The sequence below is a fragment of the Thermobia domestica genome, chromosome 8 (genome assembly GCF_964235325.1).
Source record: "Thermobia domestica chromosome 8, izTheDome1.hap1.1, whole genome shotgun sequence".
Classification (NCBI taxonomy): domain Eukaryota; kingdom Metazoa; phylum Arthropoda; class Insecta; order Zygentoma; family Lepismatidae; genus Thermobia; species Thermobia domestica.
This window is the reverse complement of record NC_137461.1, coordinates 2,854,920-2,875,953: the sequence shown is the minus strand read 5'-3', so window position 1 is coordinate 2,875,953 and position 21,034 is coordinate 2,854,920. Positions and strand designations below refer to the sequence as shown.

At 37.2% G+C, this 21,034-nt stretch overlaps 1 protein-coding gene across 1 annotated transcript in view; it reads left to right on the top strand.

Annotated features, from left to right (window-relative positions):
- Pi4KIIIalpha (phosphatidylinositol 4-kinase III alpha) overlaps window positions 1-21,034 on the top strand; it is a 140,500-nt gene that overhangs the window by 50,454 nt on the left and 69,012 nt on the right. The window contains exons 15-18 of the mRNA XM_081767994.1: window positions 4,384-4,543; window positions 5,638-5,777; window positions 8,901-9,034; window positions 11,258-11,359. Of these exons, the coding sequence (XP_081624120.1) occupies window positions 4,384-4,543; window positions 5,638-5,777; window positions 8,901-9,034; window positions 11,258-11,359 (536 nt within the window). The remainder of the gene's footprint in view (window positions 1-4,383; window positions 4,544-5,637; window positions 5,778-8,900; window positions 9,035-11,257; window positions 11,360-21,034) is intronic.

The window sequence follows — 21,034 nt, the reverse complement described above, 5'->3', positions numbered from 1 at the left end:
GATGTTAGGATTTATACACTTTTCATTACACGTTTCATTCAAAATAAAGTGTTTTACTCCACTTTATTTTCTGTCTACTTCTTTCTCCTCTTCTTTACCCCACAGACAAATTGCATCATCTTACGCAAATCTACCCGTGTAAAAATTTGCAAAAATATGTTAGCTATACGATTTAAAATCACAGATGCAGTTTTAAATGAAGCTGTTATATACAACTGAAGATATAACTAATTCTCAATTCTTGTCGAAGTTTCCTTCGTCCAAATTTAACGTTGAGTGTTTTGTTCTGATGTAATGTGACTCGAATACATTTTTTCCTACTGGTGACGACGCTTTCTTGATAACTTTGACCTTTAAGTAGTGTTTGCTTATACCTAAATATTTAGATTAGGTCAGAAAACTCGAAATTCTGAACTTCTGCGTCTCTTTTATGTCCTTTTATTCGAGTTCCTATATTCCTCTATAATTAATATATAATAAATAAATAAATATCACTGTATTGCGAGCGGTGATTATACTGAGAAAGAAAAACATGTAGAAAGCTAATACCCACCCCAGACGAAAGTATTCCTTCAAGTAGCGCTTTCGGAAAACCCGTTTCCGTCTTCAGCTTAAAACAATTCGAAGTGAACTGAAAACACGGAAAAGAAATATGGATGGGTAGAAAAGGTTAAAAAGGAATAAAAATTATGAAGCACATGATCACATAAAAGTCACTCACTGATCACTGTTTTTGTATTTCCTTCCACCCGGCGGAAATACTTGATAAAAAGATCACTTCAAATTGCGTTTATGTCTTCTCTGTCTAAATTAAGTTCAGGTCTCTCTTTATGATTATAGTAGGCTTCTTTGTTTTACGTTCTAACGTGAATTATCAATATTGTGGTTGTTGTCTTTGAGGTGCGCTGCCAGTTCGGACAAGTGTTGTGCATTACGTGACTTTGATGTAAAAATGTACTCGAATACGAGAATGGTGTTGAATCGTGTCACCCTAGGACGCTTGGTCTCTGGATTCTTACAAACTTACCAACAGACTACCAGATATCTAAGAAGAATTTAATATTTGAACTGTAGTTATTTATTACAGTACATAGGAGGAATTTTATAAAAAAAAGTGATTGGGAAAATCCAAAAATTCTTGTCCTACCATTTTGTGCTCTACCCTGAAAGACAAAATTATATAATATTGTCCAAAGATAAGATATATAACATGCTTGTGGGTAAATTCCCATGTGTAGTTTTCGAGAAAATAATAATAATAATAATAATAATAATAATAATAATAATAATAATAATAATAATAATAATAATAATAATAATAATAATAATAAAAGTATTACTGAAGCCCTAAAAGGTATAACATATGTTGCCAATAATAATTGGCAATTTTTATTTTGTCTCTTATGTACAGTATATGTAGCAAATTACACTGTTAACTAACAGATTGTTCTTTGTTTTGCCTAACGGTGATGCACATTCTACTTGTAAACCAAATTAACCAATCATTTGTTAGATAGCAATTGAGCTAAATATATAACGAATGTTGCTGAAGAAGGTAGCCATTTAGGTTGTAAAAATAATAATAATAAAACTAAATGGAAGACGTGAAAGGAAACGTAGCGACTAGAGTACTTTGTACGGTGCTACGAAGCAGAATCTCCCAGAACACCACTTCCTTTTACCTATTAGAACACCTTTACCTCACCTAAACCCATTCCTTCTCTTTTCTTGTTCTTAGTGGCCCTTTCGTCCAGTTGACCCATCCCGTCCTGCCCATCGATGGGACCATACCTTTAGTAAGTGGGTAAGTGAATCGCAATACAGGTAAGAAAAGGTTTTGATTAGACAAAGATCAGATTCTTTGAAGCATATAAATATATATGTAGGAGAGTGATTTAAAAGTAATGCCTCCAAGGTTATAGCTTTATTTGTGTGTGACAGATGATATCGATACAGGTATCAATGGGAAGCTTGCAATGTCAGCTACAAGTGGTAGCATCATTTTTCAACATAGTCCGCATTACGGGCAACTCGAAACAAGGTTTTTCATGCCGTCGGCGAAGAATTATGGTGGCTGCTGGCGACACAATTGCCAAACTGCTGGTACCAAAAGTTGCAGGGCGCAAGATCCGGACCATATGCAGGAAGTCAACAATACTTTGCTAGCAGATGGGACAACTTTGAATTTTTTTGGCGGAGAAGAGGAAGTGTGGCAGTACTCCATCGACTGACGCTTCGTTTTCGGGTCGTAATGGTGTATTCACGACTCATCGCCGGCGATGATTGTTCCTGAGCTCACCTTCCGCAGTCAGAAATTCAATGACAGCCTGCTATTTCAACCGGACGTCATCAATGGATGCCATGGATTACTTCATTACTCTGGAATGAGAAGGGATAGGAAGGTGAAACAAATGACATTCTATAGCTTAAACATCAATGCATTAATGATAAACAGTTCAAAATGTTTGCAATACTATTGGGCAAGTAGCGGGTTTGGAGGCATTACTTTCTGAGTTAACACTATATATGGATCGATATTAACAGACGAAAATTCATATTCACGGAGAAATTAAATGTCGACTAAAAGCAGGAAATTCGTGTTACTATTCTGTTCAAAATCTCTTGTCGTCGCGAATTCTGTCGAAAAATTTGAAGCTTAAAATATATAAAACGATAATCATGCCTGTTGTTCTGTATGGCTGCGAAACATGGTCACTTACTCTGAGGGAAGAACATAGGCTGAAAGTATTTGAGAACAAGATCCTGAGATGAATATTCGGACCCAAGAGGAACGGGAATGGGGAATGGCGGAAACTTCATAACGAGGAACTACATAATTTATATGGTTCACCCAACATTGTTAGGGTCGTCAAGTCTAGGAGGCTTAGGTGGGCGGTTCATGTAGCTAGAATGGAAGAAAGTAGAAACGCTTTCAAAGTCTTGACTGGTAGACCCATAGGAAAACGACCATTAGGAAGACCTAGGCGCAGATGGGAGGACAATATTAAGATGGATCTGGCAGAGATTGGAATACAAAGTAGAAACTGGATGCAGTTAGCTAAGGATAGAAGTCAGTGGAGAGCTTTTGTGAACGCGGCATTCAACCTCCGGGTTCGATAGGCGATAGAGGTACTTATATATATATATATTGTAAGTTGTTCTTGCATATTAAGATAGAACGTCCAATACTTATAAATTACATTTTGTTGAAGATAGATACAAAAAAATGATACAATTTCAGAAGACGTATCGAATGGAGTGCTCTACTTGCTCCACAGAGGCCCCTATTATCACGCAACATGAGGGCACTCGAAATTTTAAATAGCAAGATAGGTAATATTTTTTGACAACATTTGAAATAATTATATAAAACAAGCAACTAAAGAAAAGTGATTTTCGTGCGAACAGCATATACAAAATGCCACCATTGAAATGTGAATTCTTCACGATCAGAGGAAACTCTCAGTTATATGGTAACCATTTCATAAACGGTGATCCACAGGAGAATCTTTTTAATAAAAAATTGTATGTTTTTCATTCCGCTTTCAATGATGAATCAAGTTACATACCTTACGTTTCAACTTTTCAGATGGTCCCCCTATGCCCATAAGAGACCCTGTGGGAAAAGCAGAGCGCTTCGTTCGATACGCTTTTAGACATATTCTTATATCCCTTTGTGTTTCGCTGTTTTATCGGCAAGCGTTTGTGATTTATAATCATTGGACGCTTTACCTGAATGTGCAAGAAGTTACAATTAAATAGTAGTCGTTTCGTAAAAGGCACGCCACATAAAACAATTCGTGCTATCTAAAAGAAATTTGTTTTCTTTTTCATTATCTTTTTAGTAAGGTAAAAAGTTTCGTATTACTATGTAAAATTTTTGTATGAACTCCTGGTGCCTTATGATAAGGGGGGGGGGGGAGGACTGTGGGAAAACGAGAGCACTCCATTTGATGCTCCATCTAACATTTCCCTGTCTCTCTCTCTCTCGTCTTTTTTTTTTTTTTAATTTAATCCTTCTATCTCCAACTGTTTGTGATTTAAAAGCACTCAACATTTTGTCTGGAACACTCGATGTGTGTATATATATATATAAAATTGAACCTGGTGTGCAATAATGCATGATTTTGTCGTTTCCTCGTAATTGTATCATTTACGGCTTAGTTTCAAGACTGACCTCATTGTAAGTTCTCTCATATTCAGATAAGGCAACTAGTAACGTTGGACGTTTAATCAGATCAAGATAGCATTGATATTATAAACATGGGAGTAGCCTTGAATTCGTGGATTTCTTTTAATAAGGTTTATATTTTTTTTTTTATTTTAATTAGATCCATACCTTTTTCCGAAGTAAAGTGTAAATGGTAACCTCTGTATTTACAGGCATCAAGTAGTGCAGGAAACCTTGGTGTGTTGATACCAGTAATCGCAGTGCTTGTTCGTCGATTGCCGCCTATCAGAAATCCAAAACCACGATTACGCAAGTTGTTTCGAGACTTTTGGTTATATTGTGTTGTTATGGGTTTCACAGTTGCTGACTCAGGTGAGAACTCTGTACTAGTAAATACCATATTACTCATTTGGAATTTCTGGACCTCTGGTTGGTAGGAAGATCCTTCGAATGATAAAAGTGTTCTCCATATAAGTAAGAGATAAAAAAATGAAATGAAATCTTTTGAGTTTTACGTCCCACGGTTATGCGGGTTAGGCTAAAGGAGACGGTGATTATGAGAAATGAATGAAATGGTAAAATAAAGAAAGTGGGAGGAAACGGGAGAACCCCGAAAAAATCCACGCACACGGTGTTTGTCCACCACAAAGTTCACTTGGCGGGAGCAGGGTTTGAACCCGAGACCCCATGCACCAGAGATGAACGCTCTACCTCTGAGCCACCGCGAAGTAAGAGTGAAATCTCGAACCATGCACAGTATAATTTGACCACTTAGCTCAAACTATATCTACAATTGAATTTCAGAGGGTGAAAATGTGCTCGAAATGAATCAAATCTTTCAGTTTAATGGCCTACGATTATGCCCTTTAGGCTAAGGGAAACTATGATTGAGGCAAGTGAATGATGATGGAAGAATTGGTGGAATGATTATGTGGGAGGAAACAGGAGTATCCTGAGAAAACTCATCGACACCATGTTGTCCACCATAAACTTACTTGGTCGGGAATCAAACTAGGGACCCCACGGACCAGAGGTAAGTGCTTTACCACGAAAATGTGTCCGAGTCTTTGGTTGAACGTGCTGGTGCACTAATCTATATGTTATTCAGTTTAATGGTATCACGCTGCTTTGATAAAATATATTGCAAATATTTTTTTTCTTTTCTGTCTTTTTCTTTTTTCTTTTTTTCTTTTTTTTCTTTCTAAAATATTTTGGATATACAAAGATTACATGCGATCATCCAATACCCAAAGACTTGAAATTTAAAGACATCACTTAAATTGACAAGACTTCCCAAAGTTGTTATAAATATATTGTAAGATAGCTTATTCTGTATTTGAACCATCGAGAGAAAATACGAGTATAAATGTCTCTTAACATTACTGACTTTTTGATTACTTAATAATTAAATTATGTGTACAAGATATATTATTGAAAGTAGAGAGTGTTTTATTGTTGTCTTTTAGGTCTGTGGCCGACCGAATGGTACGAAGGAGTGAGAGAAATCGCTGTAAAGTCTCCATCACTGGTTTTTCATGCATCCACGAGGACCGAGATGAGGGAACTACAGTACACCTCCGCTGTTCGTAACGACAGTGTTTCAATAGTAAGTTTCATTTTAACACAGAGTCTGAATACATGCAAAATGTAACTTAATGTATGCGTGCCTTTGAGCGAAGTGTCATTTCAACAACAGTGAAAACAAACGTGCTATATTATCAGGTAACGCTATGTTGCCAAACTTCATAAATAATTTGATGTGATTTGGAGTTCGTTTGAGTATCATCAAAGACCACTGAATAAATGATTATAACTTGTGTTATGACAACATACCACACGCCAATTATAGTTTTTACCTGATGATAAGTGGAGGATATAACCTATTGTATATCCCACTAATTCCTGTATAGTTATACACAAAGAGTGAAAAATTGCACGACTGGACCAAAAAGCGAGTCCAGTTCTCCGGATTAGCGTGCCGATGAGTTAACCATTATGCTACCTAACCTGTATGCCGAACAAAAGTGTTCTGTAACGTAGACACTGGGTTGTGGTCTTGAAAGGGTCAGCATCAACTTTAAAAGTGAAAGAATGTATGGCTGTCCAAGCAGGGGACTAGATAGTGTAGTGATTAACGCATTAGTGTGGTAAGTCGAAAATCCGGGTTGAATTCTCCGTCCAATCATGCATCTTTTATCTCTTTGTATATAATTGTTTCTACCATTTTATTTCGGTGATAGAACTATCATCAACTGAAATAATTAATCTTCAAAGTGTCTTTTAAATTCCAGTACAAAGTTAAGCGTCCGCTTGGGTAATGCAACAGTTGAGATTTTCGTTGGTTCCGTTTTTCTTGCTTTTTAATTTTTTATTATGATTGTTTTAAACCTCTAACAAAGATCAGTGAACCAATATTATCAGAGAGAGAGAGTGTAGGCGCTATTACATCAGAGTCTATCATTCCTATAAAGCGTTAATGGTAGAGCGTTCACTTCTGGTGCACAGGGTCCTTGGTTCGATCCCAGTTCGCGCCAAGTGAGCTTTGTAGTGGACGAACAGCGTGTGCGTGGGTTTTCCCGTTTCCTCCCGCTTATTTCATTCATTTCTCATCACCGTCTCCTTTAGCCTAGCCAGCATAACCATGGGACGTAAAACTTAAAGATTTCATTTCATTTTCCTATGAAGCGACTACGATTTCCTGTTCGGCTTTTATTTGCTGTGGTAATTTACAAAGTACAAGGGAAACCTATCAGTTTTAATTACCTTTAAATTTATTAACATATCCATTTGGATGTACTAATTTATATCAAAGAGTAAGTATTGTTACTTGTGTTGTATGTCACTTAGGTATATTATTTTACTGTTATATTTTTTGAACATAACTGTTTGATTATTTCACCAGGCTTTTTCTCTAGATTACTTTTTGAATCGTACCTTATTCATGTTGCTTCCTCTTGTATTCGGAAAATAAGATAACTTAAAAATTGAGTGAATTAGTACGCTAATCCTCTTCTGAGAATTGATAATCTTTACAAAGAAACAATTCGATTCCCGGCGGGGCTCATGTGGTTCGGATTCCACATTAATTAGTGGGTCCACGTCTCATATAGCCTCGCTGCTGAAAGGAACGCTAAACTTAAATCCTCTTATATATTCTGTCTATTTAAACAACTGTTCGTATTTGTATCAGTAACAGACCAATATTTTTTTCCTATGTTAATTTCGAAGGAAAAAATAATATAGTTACTTTTTGAATCTCTATATACATCAGATATTTACGATTTGACATTACTCAAAAATACGTGGGAATATAATAGCCCGGTACATCAATTATTTATTGATTTTAGAAAGGCTTACGGCTCGGTCAGAAGAGAAACAATGCACAACATTCTTACAAAATTGGAATATCAAGAAAGCTAATTAGATTAATTAAATTATGTTTAAATGAATCGCAAAGTAAAATCCGGGTAGGAAAATTTTATCCACGAGTTTTCACATCGAGAATGTCCTGAAACAAAGAGATGCTTTGTCACCATGTTATGGCGTATGCTGATGATGTAAATTTAAAAATGTAATAGAGGATGATAGGAGAACAATAGAAAGAAATGCAAAGGTCTTATGGGTTTAGAAGTAAATACAGAGAAAACTAAATACATGGAAATTCGTCGGAATCGTAATACGGCAAATTATGGTTGCTTTAAAATACCAAATAATGCTTTTGATAAAATGGATACTTTCAAATATCTAGGATGAATATTAACAGATCAAAACCATATTCACGAAGAAATTAAATATCGACTGAAAGCGGGGAATTCGTGTAATTTTTCAGTTCAAAATCTCTTGTTGTCGCGAATTCTGTCGACTAATTCGAAGCTTAAAATATCTAAAACGATAATCATGCCGGTTGTGCTGTATGGTTGCAAAATATGGTCGCTTGCTCTGAGGGAAGAACGTAGACTGAAAGTATTTGAGAAGATTCTGAGACGAATATTGAGACTCAAGAGGAACAGGAATGGGGAATGGTCTAAACTTCATAACGAGGAACTGCATAATTTATACGGTTTACCAAACATTGTTAGGGTCATCAAGTCTAGAAGGATCAGGTGGGCAGGTCATGTAGCCAGAATGGAAGAAAGTAGGAAGTTTTAACTGGAAATCCAATGGGAAAACGACCATTAGGAAGACCTAGGCGCAGATAGAAGGACAATATTAAGATGGATCTCGCAGAAATAGGAATACAAAGTAGGAACTGGATTCAGTTGGCTAAGGATAGAAGTCAGTGGAGAGCTTTTGTAAACGCGGCAGTGAACCTTCGAGTTCCATAGGCCATAGAATTAGTTAGTTAGTTAGTTATATACATCAAAACGAACATACATATTAGTTCAGCTTCCTACAGTTATACTCTTAAGGCTAAAGGAGATGGATGAGTAATAAAAATGGATGATGGTGAAAGTAAATTTTTGTGCTTTACCATCGAGAATTGAACTTGGAACCACGTGTATCAAATACATACACGCTAGCGACTAGACCATCGGGAAAAGCAAAATCAATTTATACTATCACTTTCCCCATACATTGAAATTCGCGAAATTACTTTAGAATTCGTATTAATTTTGGACAAATCGCTTAAAACAAAAGAATTATTTAGTCTGTTGGTGTTGTAAAAATAAATAAGTTTGTATGAATTGCATTCACGGTTGGTAACAGTGTTTTATTCATTTATTTGTAGAATGAACTTCAGGAGTTGAAGACACAAATTTTAAATTTACTTGAACACCCTGCTGATGTAACAACTTACATAAATAAACTATCGTTTGCAGAGTCGACCTACCTGTTATCAGTGTACTGGTTAGAAACACTTCGGTAAGTAAATACTATAATTACTACCAAAACGTAAGGAGCACATCTTAAATTATTAAGCAAATGATTAACCTGAAAATATTCCTATGGCAGCTCATTTTGATTCTTGACTTCTCATGTGTGTGCTTGGATAAACGCTGACAGGACCATTTTAAGAAGAATTAACGAATTGTAATGTGTAGATACTAGTAGACACTAGAGACAAATTATAGACCAGGTAATAGTGCACTATTAGCTTTTAAAAAATAAAATTTCAATGTGAAATAAGTGAATTTTTGAACCCCATTATTGGCGTTTTCAGTTGTTGTAACTATGTACTACTGGCATCTAATTAATTCTGATAGTTAATAGGCGGCACGGTGGCTCAATGGTAGAGCGCTTACCTTTAATGTCTGGGGTGTCTGTTTCGATTCCCGGCCAAGTAAGTTTGTGATGGACAACATGTTGCCCGTGGGTTTTCTCGGGGTACTCCCGTTTCCTCCCACTTTCTCATTCTACCACTTCTTCCATCATCATTCACTTGCTTTACTCACCGTCTCCCTTAGCCTAAAGGGCATAATCGTGGGACATTAAACTGAAAGATTCATTTATTTTTTTCTGATAATTCATGTTCTGATATGTCTGGTAATATCCACGGAAGTTTGTAACCCCAGCGTATAATCAACTTGTTGCGTTATATGATATAAGCTTATTATATCATCTTGATGAGGAGCATTCGAAGAACATGCTCGAAATATTGATGATCATTTGAAGAAATTTAGTTGTCACCGGAATACTATTACACTGTAAAAAATGAGGTGTTCAAACAACACAAAATGACTACCACTTTAGCGTGTTATTTGTGTGTGAATTTAACACCAAGGACATCGCCTTCTGAGCATATCAGAAATAACTAGTTACTACCTGAGAGAATTTGCATTGATATTTATCGTTTAGTATAAGCAAAGCTTTGCGAAATATATTTAGCGCTTGTGCCAAGTAACGAATAATGTTCTATGTTTCCTGTTATCAATCACAATAATATTGTTGTAAACCTGTGAATCGTCTGACAACAGTTACATAGGCAACAGTTCTGCCATCTTATGTTCATATATGCTAAGACACAAGAATAACAGATAAAGAAAATAGATGGGAGCACAGCTATCTGTGTAACTGTTGCCAGATGATTCACAGGTTTACAACAATATTATTGTGACCGATTACAGAAAACATAGAATGCTATTAGTCACTTACCATAAATACAAAATGTATTTCACAAAGCTTTACTCATACCAAACAGTGAAAAACGATGCAAATACTCACAGCCAGTAACGAGGTATTTTTGATATACTCTGAAGGTGATGTCTTTGTGTCGAATTGACACACAAGTAACACGCTAAAGTGGTAGTCATTTTGTGTTGTTTCAACACCTCATTTTTTGCTGTGTAGATTAGTAATCTGCATAATAAATACTAGTTACCGTACTTCTGAAACTTAGATTTGAATAAGAATTTCATAGCTCTTGAAATCTTTGCTTAAATGTGACCTGTTCAGAACATTAGTCAGTCATAGAAAATCTATTTTCAAGTGAATATGATGGCAAACATAACGTCTTTTTCTAGCTTCACTGAATACCCGTAACATAACAGGTGTTTGAAATCTAATAGTTGCGTACTTGTCCATTTCCATTTTCTAGTTACTGTTATATACCGTATTTTACGGACCATAAGACGCACTTTTTTCTTCGAAAAATTGCCTCCAAAATTTAGGCGCGTCTTATACTCGAAATTAATATAAAAATGTCCAATGCCGCGGGAACCTATCTCTATCTGGCAACATTGGATTCAACTGGCAGCAGCAGTGTACCGATGCGATGAAGATGAGTTGCGGGGATTCACAAGGTTGCTAACACTGTCTCCCTCTCGCCCCACCATCACAATCCCAGGACCACTGACTAGAATATACAGACCGTAAACTCTGCGAAAAGCTGGAAAAATGCTAGGATTTTTTTTTATTTTAAAATTGCTTAAAAGTTAATGTCCATCTTATAGTCCGTAAAATATGGTAAATAGTATCTGTTTGCATAATACCTGATATAAGTGATTATTAAAGCAGACAGATGTACAAGTATAGAAAGACGTATTTGCCTCAATGTAATAGTTTTTAAATATTATTATGCGATAGATTTTCAAGAATAGCTATCCCACTGTTATTTTAGTTTAAGAGAAGTTTTGTTTGTCATTCCAGTGTCCAGAACTCCAGTGAACCAAGCCTTCAGCCTATCGTGGAGTACTTAAGTGACTCAGCAATCCAGAAGGACAAAGCTGGAATGTGGCAGTGCATTGCAAGGTAAGGGGCTACAATACGGAAGTCGACAGGGTCATTTCATCCCTAACATGGAAAATGTGTTTTTAGGTGATTTTGAATTTTGTTTACTTTTTCAAGATGTAATACCACAGTAATAGGAAACATATTATTGTTGTATTCCACGGCATTAGAATTGGCGTTGCTGTCACACTGGTGTATAACATGTTATGTGCACTGTATTTATCGAATCCAATTTGGGAAGAAGCAAAGTATTACTGTACTTCTTCCTTATAATGTAATATTACACGGTGATGGGCATAGGTGGAGGTGGTCATGAAGGAGAAGGCTATTTACAGTATACCAACATTCAAACAAGACATAAACAGGGACCATTGGGCCTGGGGAAGGGGCTCAGTAGTATAGCGTCCACCTCTGTGCATGGGGTCCTTGGTTCGATCTCAGCCCGCGCCAAGTGAGTTTTGTGGTGGACCAACACCGTGTGTGTGGATTTTCTCGGGATTCTTCCGTTCCCTCACACTTTCTTCATTCCACCATTTTATTCATTTCTCATCACCATCTCCTTTAGTCTAGCCGGCATAACTGTGGGACGTAAAACTTAAAGATTTTTTCATTGGGCCCGGGAACGTACACTGCAGCTCAGCACAGAGATTGAACGATCTTAAGTAAGCAAGTGCTGCCATCCGTAACATGTGAGAGTTCAATCTCTCCAATGACAATGTCTTCCTATCAGATGTGGTCCATTAATGTACGACGTACCTTTGCTATACTTACTATTAGAGGAATGCAGGGATTAGGATTCTGTCGCCCTTACCGAGGAATAAAGTCTGGCTTCTCTTTCAAGGTGACTTACGCGTGCCACTGGGTGCGGAAGAGGTACTTAGTACCTAACGTGTCCCTGGTACCTCAGCACGTAAACTTGAAGTAGCCGGGTTTACACAATATTGAGTAGATTTGGACGATCCTACCGGGGGATGATACGCGTCAGCTGACTCCCAAACTAGCAAATGATGCGTGCCATTGATCCGGGAGGTGGAATTTGAACGATCTGAGGTACGCAAGATCAGTAAGTATCAAGCTCCCTCTGGAACTTCAGGGAATCCTGGATTTGGGTTCCTGCCGGGCTGTGACCAAACCGAAGAGTTCTATAACTTGAACTCTTGACTCCAAGTAGGAGATGATGAGCTTGACTGATAACGCTTACCAACACTGTAGACACTGCTTGACTGCTACTTTTTAGCGGGTTTCCTTCAGCCATTAGGTATAACCAGTAGTCACTCAGGGGCACTAAGGACCTGTATGGGGGGCTGGGTCAGTCACGCTTAATGGGCATAACCCATTCTTCCTTTGAAGATGTAAAGTATTGCATGCGCAATTAGAAGAAAGGAGCAATTACCGCTAAGTCCTTACTATCACGCACCAGCCACAAGCTTTCAGGCAAGTCTTTAAGTTAGGTATTGTACCCATTTCACAATGGGTAAACCACGCTTCAGATACTACAAATGCTACAGCATTCTATTTGGTCTAGGAATTAATTCGTGCGGTTGGTACGCACACATTGAAGCTGTAGTACAAACACAAAATACATAAATACCTTAAGAAAAATATTGTCCATCGCTAGCCACCACTTTCGCCCATCTGTCAGGCAATGTACGGATTCCGTGGCGAAAGAAGTCCTCATCCTTGGAAGCGATCCAGTCAGAGACCCATGTTTCGATATCTTCTGAAGAAGTAAACCGCTGTCCAATCAAATCGTTGTTCATGCAATCGAACAAGTAGTAGTCCGAAGGAGCAACGTCTGGTGAATACGGCGGGTGGGGTAAAACTTCCCATCCGACATTTTCTAAATAGGTTTTGACCGGTTTTGCGACATGTGGGCGAGCGTTATCATGTTGAACAATAAGTTTATCATGTCTGTTCTCCCATTCTGGTCGTGTTCTGGCCAGAGCTTGCTTCAAACGCATTAATTGTCGTCGATAACGTTCTCCATTCATAGTTTCACCCGGTTGCAGCAGCTCATAGTACACCACACCTTTCATATCCCACCATATGCACAGCATAACCTTTGCACAGTGAATATCTCGTTTTGGTTGTGATGGACCTGGTTCACCTGGTTTCACCCAGGCCTTTTTTCGTTTAGGGTTCTCGTAATGGATCCACTTCTCATCACCCGTAATAATTCGATGCAGAAACCCCTTTCTGCTCTGTCGTTGAAGCAGCAATTCGCAAATGGTTTTTCGTCTTTCAACGTCTCTGTCTTTCAATTCATGTGGAACCCAATGTGACATCTTTTGAATCATTCCCATGGCTTTCAAGCGTTTGGAGACTGTTGTTTGATCAACGCCTAATGCTGCTGCAAGTTGTTCCTGCGTTTGACACGAATCCTGCTCGAGCAATGCTGTCAATTCTTCGTCTTGAAATTTTTTGGCTGTCCAGCTCGATCTTGGTCTGCCAAGCCGAAATCACCACTTCTAAACCGTGCAAACCACTTCTGACACGTTCGCTCAGCTAGAGCATGGTCACCATACACTTCCACCAAAATACGATGACTTTCAGTCGCACTTTTCTGCATGTTAAAGTAATGCAGCAGGACACCCCGCAAAAACACTTTATCAGGCACAAATTGCGCCATGTTCACTTAACTACAAACTGGTGTTGTTGACGCTTTAATCCACTGCCCTATACTACGAACGATACGCGATGACAGGGGTTTGCAACACATGTGTGGATACACGGAACTGTGGGACGCTCCGTTCGTTGCGCCATCTCTTGTCCACCCGCACGAATTAATTCCTAGACCAAATAGCAGTTTAGTAATGATGTGTGGGCTACGAACAGATTTTCCTGTTCTTTTACATTTTAGCATCAATATCTATAGTCGTTGCAGCTTTGTGATTATTCAGATAGAAATAAGGTGAGCTCCAGTGTCAGCAGCTTGATAAATCCGACTACACCCGAAGACCCCGAAAACGTACGAATACTGTAGTATAGGAAGTGCCTAATTTCGTTGTGGAGGGAGAGAACGATACCATAAATAGGAGATTTAGGGAAGAAAGAAAGTGAAAATATGTGATAAAATAGAATTAATTAGATGTAATATTAAGTAATGCACAAATATAGCGAACTTTTGAAGAGGGAATTAAGCTTATTTCTTATGCTTAAGTAAACAGCGTTGCCAGATATACAAATTTATGTGTAGTTCTAAAGTTTTTGCTATTATCGACAGTTTAGGTATTTCTGAGGTGATAATAAATGGATCGTCTCCATATTTACAGTCGTGCCACACTTTTCTACAGGTTTAACGTGCGGCACGACTGTGAATATGGAGACGATCCATTTATTATCAACTCTGAAATACCTAAACTGTCGATAGTAGCAAAAACTTTGGAACTACACATACATATATTTACCGTGCCTTGAAACTTTTCCCAAGTTATGTCTTCGTTGCACATCTTTCAGATTTTCCATCTTCTATCCAATTCACTGATACTATCATTTAATTAAGAGTTCTAACTTTTTATGTAATAAAAAGCCTTCATTTATTTCTGTCAGTGTTATTACTGGTTTTTTGCAAAACTAATTTTGTTTATTACACAAATCATTGTTTTTCCAAATGCTTAGGCAACCTCGAAGAAGGAAGTTTATTTGTTTAACTTTTCTTATTTGCTTTTTGATTATGGTAGGCTACAGCTTTTTTTGGGCAGTACTCAATGATAGGCAGCACCGGCACTTTTTTTCCTAAGAAACCATTTCTGTATTATTATTATTTTCGTACGAAATGAATAGTTTAGTGTAAATCGATTTGGAGATTGTGCAAGAGTATATAGAAAAAAGTAATACGATCAGTAGATAGCAGCACATGCTAATTTCTTTCGTTTGTTTCGTTGTGACGCTTGCTTTCGTAGCCAATGAGAACGTGTAAAATAACGTATTCATGGGGGGTATCGGCAATTTTTCCTTCTAGAAAAAGAGCTCTGATGGTACCAATGCTTCTTTCAGTATTCGGAGGCGATTTTTTTTTTCAGTTATTAGGTTCGCGCTAGTAGGCTTTATAAGATTGAAATGTTATTAGGATCACGCTAGTAGATCTTTAAGATTGAAATATCATTAGAATCACGCTAATGGGCCTTATAGGATTGTAATGTTATTAGGATCACGGTAATGAACCTTACAAGACTAAAGAGTTATTTGGATCACGCTAGTGGGCTTTATAAGATTGAAATGTTTTTAGGATCACGCTAGTAGGCCTTTAAGATTGAAATATCATTAGAATCACGCTAATGGGCCTTATAGGATTGTAATGTTATTAGGATCACGGTAATGAACCTTACAAGACTAAAGAGTTATTTGGATCACGCTAGTGGGCTTTATAAGATTGAAATGTTTTTAGGATCACGCTAGTAGGCCTTTAAGATTGAAATATCATTAGAATCACGCTAATGGGCCTTATAAGATTGTAATGTTATTAGGATCACGGTAATGAACCTTACAAGACTAAAGAGTTATTTGGATCACGCTAGTGGGCTTTATAAGATTGAAATGTTTTTAGGATCACGCTAGTAGGCCTTTAAGATTGAAATATCATTAGAATCACGCTAATGGGCCTTATAAGATTGTAATGTTATAAGGATCACGGTAATGAACCTTACAAGACTAAAGAGTTATTTGGATCACGCTAGTGGGCTTTATAAGATTGAAATGTTTTTAGGATCACGCTAGTAGGCCTTTAAGATTGAAATATCATTAGAATCACGCTAATGGGCCTTATAAGATTGTAATGTTATTAGGATCACGGTAATGAACCTTACAAGACTAAAGAGTTATTTGGATCACGCTAGTGGGCTTTATAAGATTGAAATGTTTTTAGGATCACGCTAGTAGGCCTTTAAGATTGAAATATCATTAGAATCACGCTAATGGGCCTTATAAGATTGTAATGTTATAAGGATCACGGTAATGAACCTTACAAGACTAAAGAGTTATTTGGATCACGCTAGTGGGCTTTATAAGATTGAAATGTTTTTAGGATCACGCTAGTAGGCCTTTAAGATTGAAATATCATTAGAATCACGCTAATGGGCCTTATAAGATTGTAATGTTATAAGGATCACGGTAATGAACCTTACAAGACTAAAGAGTTATTTGGATCACGCTAGTGGGCTTTATAAGATTGAAATGTTAATACACCCGTCCGTTACTCCACACAATAACTCTTGAATGAAACCGAAGTTTTGAATTCTGTTTCTTGCAACATACAGCCAGAGCAATTATCTTCGCTGGGTGTGTTAATGGAGTTAATCCGTTAATATCTTCATGGATAACGCTGTCTAACCATATCCCATTTTTCTACTATTAAAACAAAGATGCTAGAAGATACACATTGTCCCGTTAGATGCTAGCAAATATCCTGTAGCGGATGACATCTACTGGATTAAATTGGAACTTAACGTGATACTTGTTATCGTGTACCAGAGTTTATTATTAGTACTATTAAATTATAAACAGCCATTTTTATGTTGAGCCTTCAGTATATTGCTAGACTATTGAAATGAAATTAACTCTTTAGTTTAACGTCCCACGATTATACCCTTTAGAGTAAGGGAAACGACAATTAAAGCAAGTAAATGCTGATGGATGAAATGATGCTATGATAATGTGGGAGGAAACGAGTATCCCGAGAAAACTCACGGACACGAAGTAGTATGGGCCCCACTTTACCGCACTCTCGATTATCCAATTTTGGGTCCCCATGGACCATAGTGAATGAATCAGGGATGCTTTGGCCCGGGATTGCGTCACCTATTGAAATTTTGCTTATGCTTATTCAGGGGCCACACGTTGGTGTAAATGAATCAGAGGTACCTTGGTCCTGCTATGACGTAATAGAATTGGGAGTATTGGATCAGAGGTCATGATGATTCTTTAAAGTTACTAAAAATATGGTCTTGATGATTCATTACGTTATGAAATAGTACAGGTTTACGAATGCTTTCGCTCCCTTTTATGGCATAAAATTTGGAGATTGTTATATCTTTGATGAGATGGACTAACACGGGTGCAAATGAAAGTGTGGGAAAAATGTAGCATAATGTTGCCCTCCACAAAACTATTTCGCGGGGTTTGAACTAGGGACCCCATACAGCAGAGGTGAACGCTCTACCACTGAGCCACCGCACCTTTACTGGTATGAATGAATTAGAGGTAGTTGGTTCGAGCTAATATGTTCGTTTGACGTCACTGAACTGGGATTTTTAGCTTGGAGCTTATGAGGGCTTGTTTCGTTCCCTTTTATGGGTATAAAATTACCAAAACAAGGTTTGATCTCTTTCTTGATGATCTATTACATTATGAATTAGTAGACCCCAGTAATAGTATAAATTAGTATTAATATGAAACTCGAAAACTTTGGAGTTCCTTTGTGGCTAACCGGTTAGCGTATGCGCCTTTAACGTGGGAGACCAGGGTTCGATTCCCGGCAGGAGCTCATGCGGTTCGGATTGTTATCCCTTTGATGTGATGGACTAACACTGGTGCAAATGAAATCTTTAGTTGTACGTCCCACGATTAGGCTAAAGGAGACGGTGACGATGAGAAAGGAATGAAAGTATGGGAGAAAATTGGAGCATAATGTTACCCACCACAAAATTACTTTCGCGGAGTTTGAACCAGGGACCCCATACAGCAGAGGTGAACGCTCTACCATTGAGCCACCACGTCCCTTATTGGTGCGAATGAAGTAGAGGTATTTGGTTTGAGCTAATGTGATTGTTTGACGTCGGGGTGACCCTATTTCACTTTTGGGACCCCCCTTCCACATGGAGTATAGCGAATGAGTTAGAGATGCTTTGGCCCGGGATTGCATTACCTATTGACATTTTTGCTTATGTTTACTCAGGGGCAGGGATCACTCAGGACACATAAGATCACATTGATTTACATCAAGAGTTGGGGGAGGGAGGGGAGTATCGCACCTCGTACTCTTTGATGAGTATAAAAATATTAAAATTTGGACGTTTTTAACTTATCCTATTATCTTTCACGAGACATTTTTTGTTGTATAATAGAGTACAATGGTTTATTTTTTGGGAGTTATCGTTCCCTTTGGAGCCTTATTACGTTATATGGAGGCATACTTAAAATGATTTCCTTAAATTTGATAAGTACTTTGTGATCCATTTTGTTCCGCTTCAGGTGTGAACATGGATACCTTGCAATCGTCCCGAGGTCGATTCTTGGTGCTAGTTTAGGAAATGTTGAATTTAATGTTCCCCCCGTGAAAACGATGGTAATGAGAAATGGTGGAAAACATGAACCTCCTTGACTGAGGATTGAAGCAGGGTCCTCACACACTGAAGGGAAGTGCTAAGCGACCGTACACGTGTGTTGATTACTATGCAATGGTCCCGAGTTTGATTCTTGGTACTAGTTTCAGGAAATTTAACGTCCCCTTGAAACGATGATGAGAAATGATGAAATGAGAAAACATCATAAACTTACTTGCTTGCGGATTGAAGCAGAGACCTCACACATCTGAGTCACCATACTTCATTGAGAAGTTCAGTTTGTTGATTACTATGTAATGGTCCCGAGTTCGATTTAATTCATTGAAATGGATCACTTTATTACACTCCACATACATCCATACCAGATAGTGGTTCTGGATATTGTCGATACAATGTATTTTGAACTTCTTGCACTAGTTTGTCTTTAGCATATAATTTTAATTCCACTTGAAGTCTTTTAAGGTCTATTGCAATATCAATTGGTGGAAACTCAATGTCCATTTGATCACAAATAAACTGTTTATCAAAACAGGTATGCACCCACGAACGATGTTGATAACCATCACAATATCTAGATACATGTTGTACAATATGCATAACACATTTTTCAAAATAGTACTTTTTCAGGAATATACTTGTTTTGTTGCACACTTCCACTGCATGTTTCACACATTGGAATACGCTGATGAATTTGTTCCATTCCGTTTGCGTTAAATACACCATGTTGCGAGGGACATGGAATGTACTCCTTTTACGTAACAGCACCATCTTCTCTTCGAGGACTGTACGCATCACCACTTCATGATTTTGATTTGATTATGGTCACATTTAGCTCATCATGAAAATAATCGTTCATTTGGTCGATTCGTGAACATAGTATTTGCCATTCTTCACAGGTCAGTTGTACACCAAATTGTTCTGCTTTGCCCAATCGAATCACTGGTTCAAATGTTCTAGCACTGATACCAATCATCACATGTTTTATTTGAAATATATTTATTGGATAATAGCTTGCGAAGATGAACTCTTTATCGTTAGAAGAACACATCTTTCCTCCTGAAAAGCACTTGCTCAAATGATTTCGTGGGATGACAGTGTATTGGTTGATTTATAGAACTACGGCTGACGTCATTGGAAAGCAATGTGCTGACGTTTGAATTCATGGTTTCATCACAGTTGCTGACGTCATGCTGACCAACCAAATTCATACAACTATGTCTGACGTCAAAGGAATGTGCTGACGTTTGAATTCATGATTTCATCACAATTGCTGACGAATCTGGCTGTGTACTAAATTCAAATTGATGACTTCGGCCCAAGAATCCTTTGTAACATAAAGATACAGATCCAGTATTTAAGAAACGCAGCAGTTCTTCTTGTTTTGATGCTTCCGTGGGTAAATATCTTGCTGGTAAAATTATATTGTTATCATTTTGAAGCTTCACTACGATTCTTAATCCAAACTTTGTAGGGATTTTTTGGCTAGCTAAGATTCTATAAGGTACATTCTGTTGTAAATCAGTAATCTTGGTAAATGATTTCATCACATCACGTGTGTTTAGAAACTGCAGACAAGTAGCCATGATGAGGTTATCATGAATACTAACTCGAACGATACTTATATATGATGCAAAACTGATGACGTTGCATCATCATGTTCTGACGTGTACTATTGCACCACAATGTTGCCAGAGGCTTTAGTTCTAAACAGTTCCGGTTCTTTACTAATGAGTGCACAAACTTTTAAAAATGTCAAACCAAACTTTGAAACAAAAAATTCAAACAAAATTTTGAAACGAAAAAAATTTTCAAACAAAATTTTGAAAAAAAATCGAAACAAAAAAATTTGGAAACGAAATATTTCAAAACAAAAATTCGAACAAAAAATTTTAAACAAAAAATTTTCAAACAAAATTTTGAGACATAAATTTCAAACAAAATTCTGAAACAAAAAAATTCAAACAAATTTGAAACAAGAGTTTTCAAACGAAAACTTTCAAACAAAAAATTTCAAACTAAAAAAATTTTACGTTTCACGGTTAACCGTCAAACTTTATCCGGTTTTTAACTATTCGATTAACAAATAAATGATTTTGATCATATTTATCAGTGAGTGCAAAATGTTAAACGAAACCAAGATTTTTAAATGTTAAACAAAACTTAAAATCGAATGCAGCAAAGATTTGAAAATCAGCAACCAATCAGATTGCACGAAAGATAGTGATTAACCAATCAAATTGCATCAACAATAACTTTGCCAGTGTTGTAGCATGTATTTCCTTAAGACTATGAGTCGTAAGATTCAATAAGGTTAGCTATGTATCCCTGTACACTACCTCATCAAGGTCAATCACATGGTACATCGTATTGCTTACGTTTATATTTGGCTGTAATAATCAAAACCAATGACGCATTC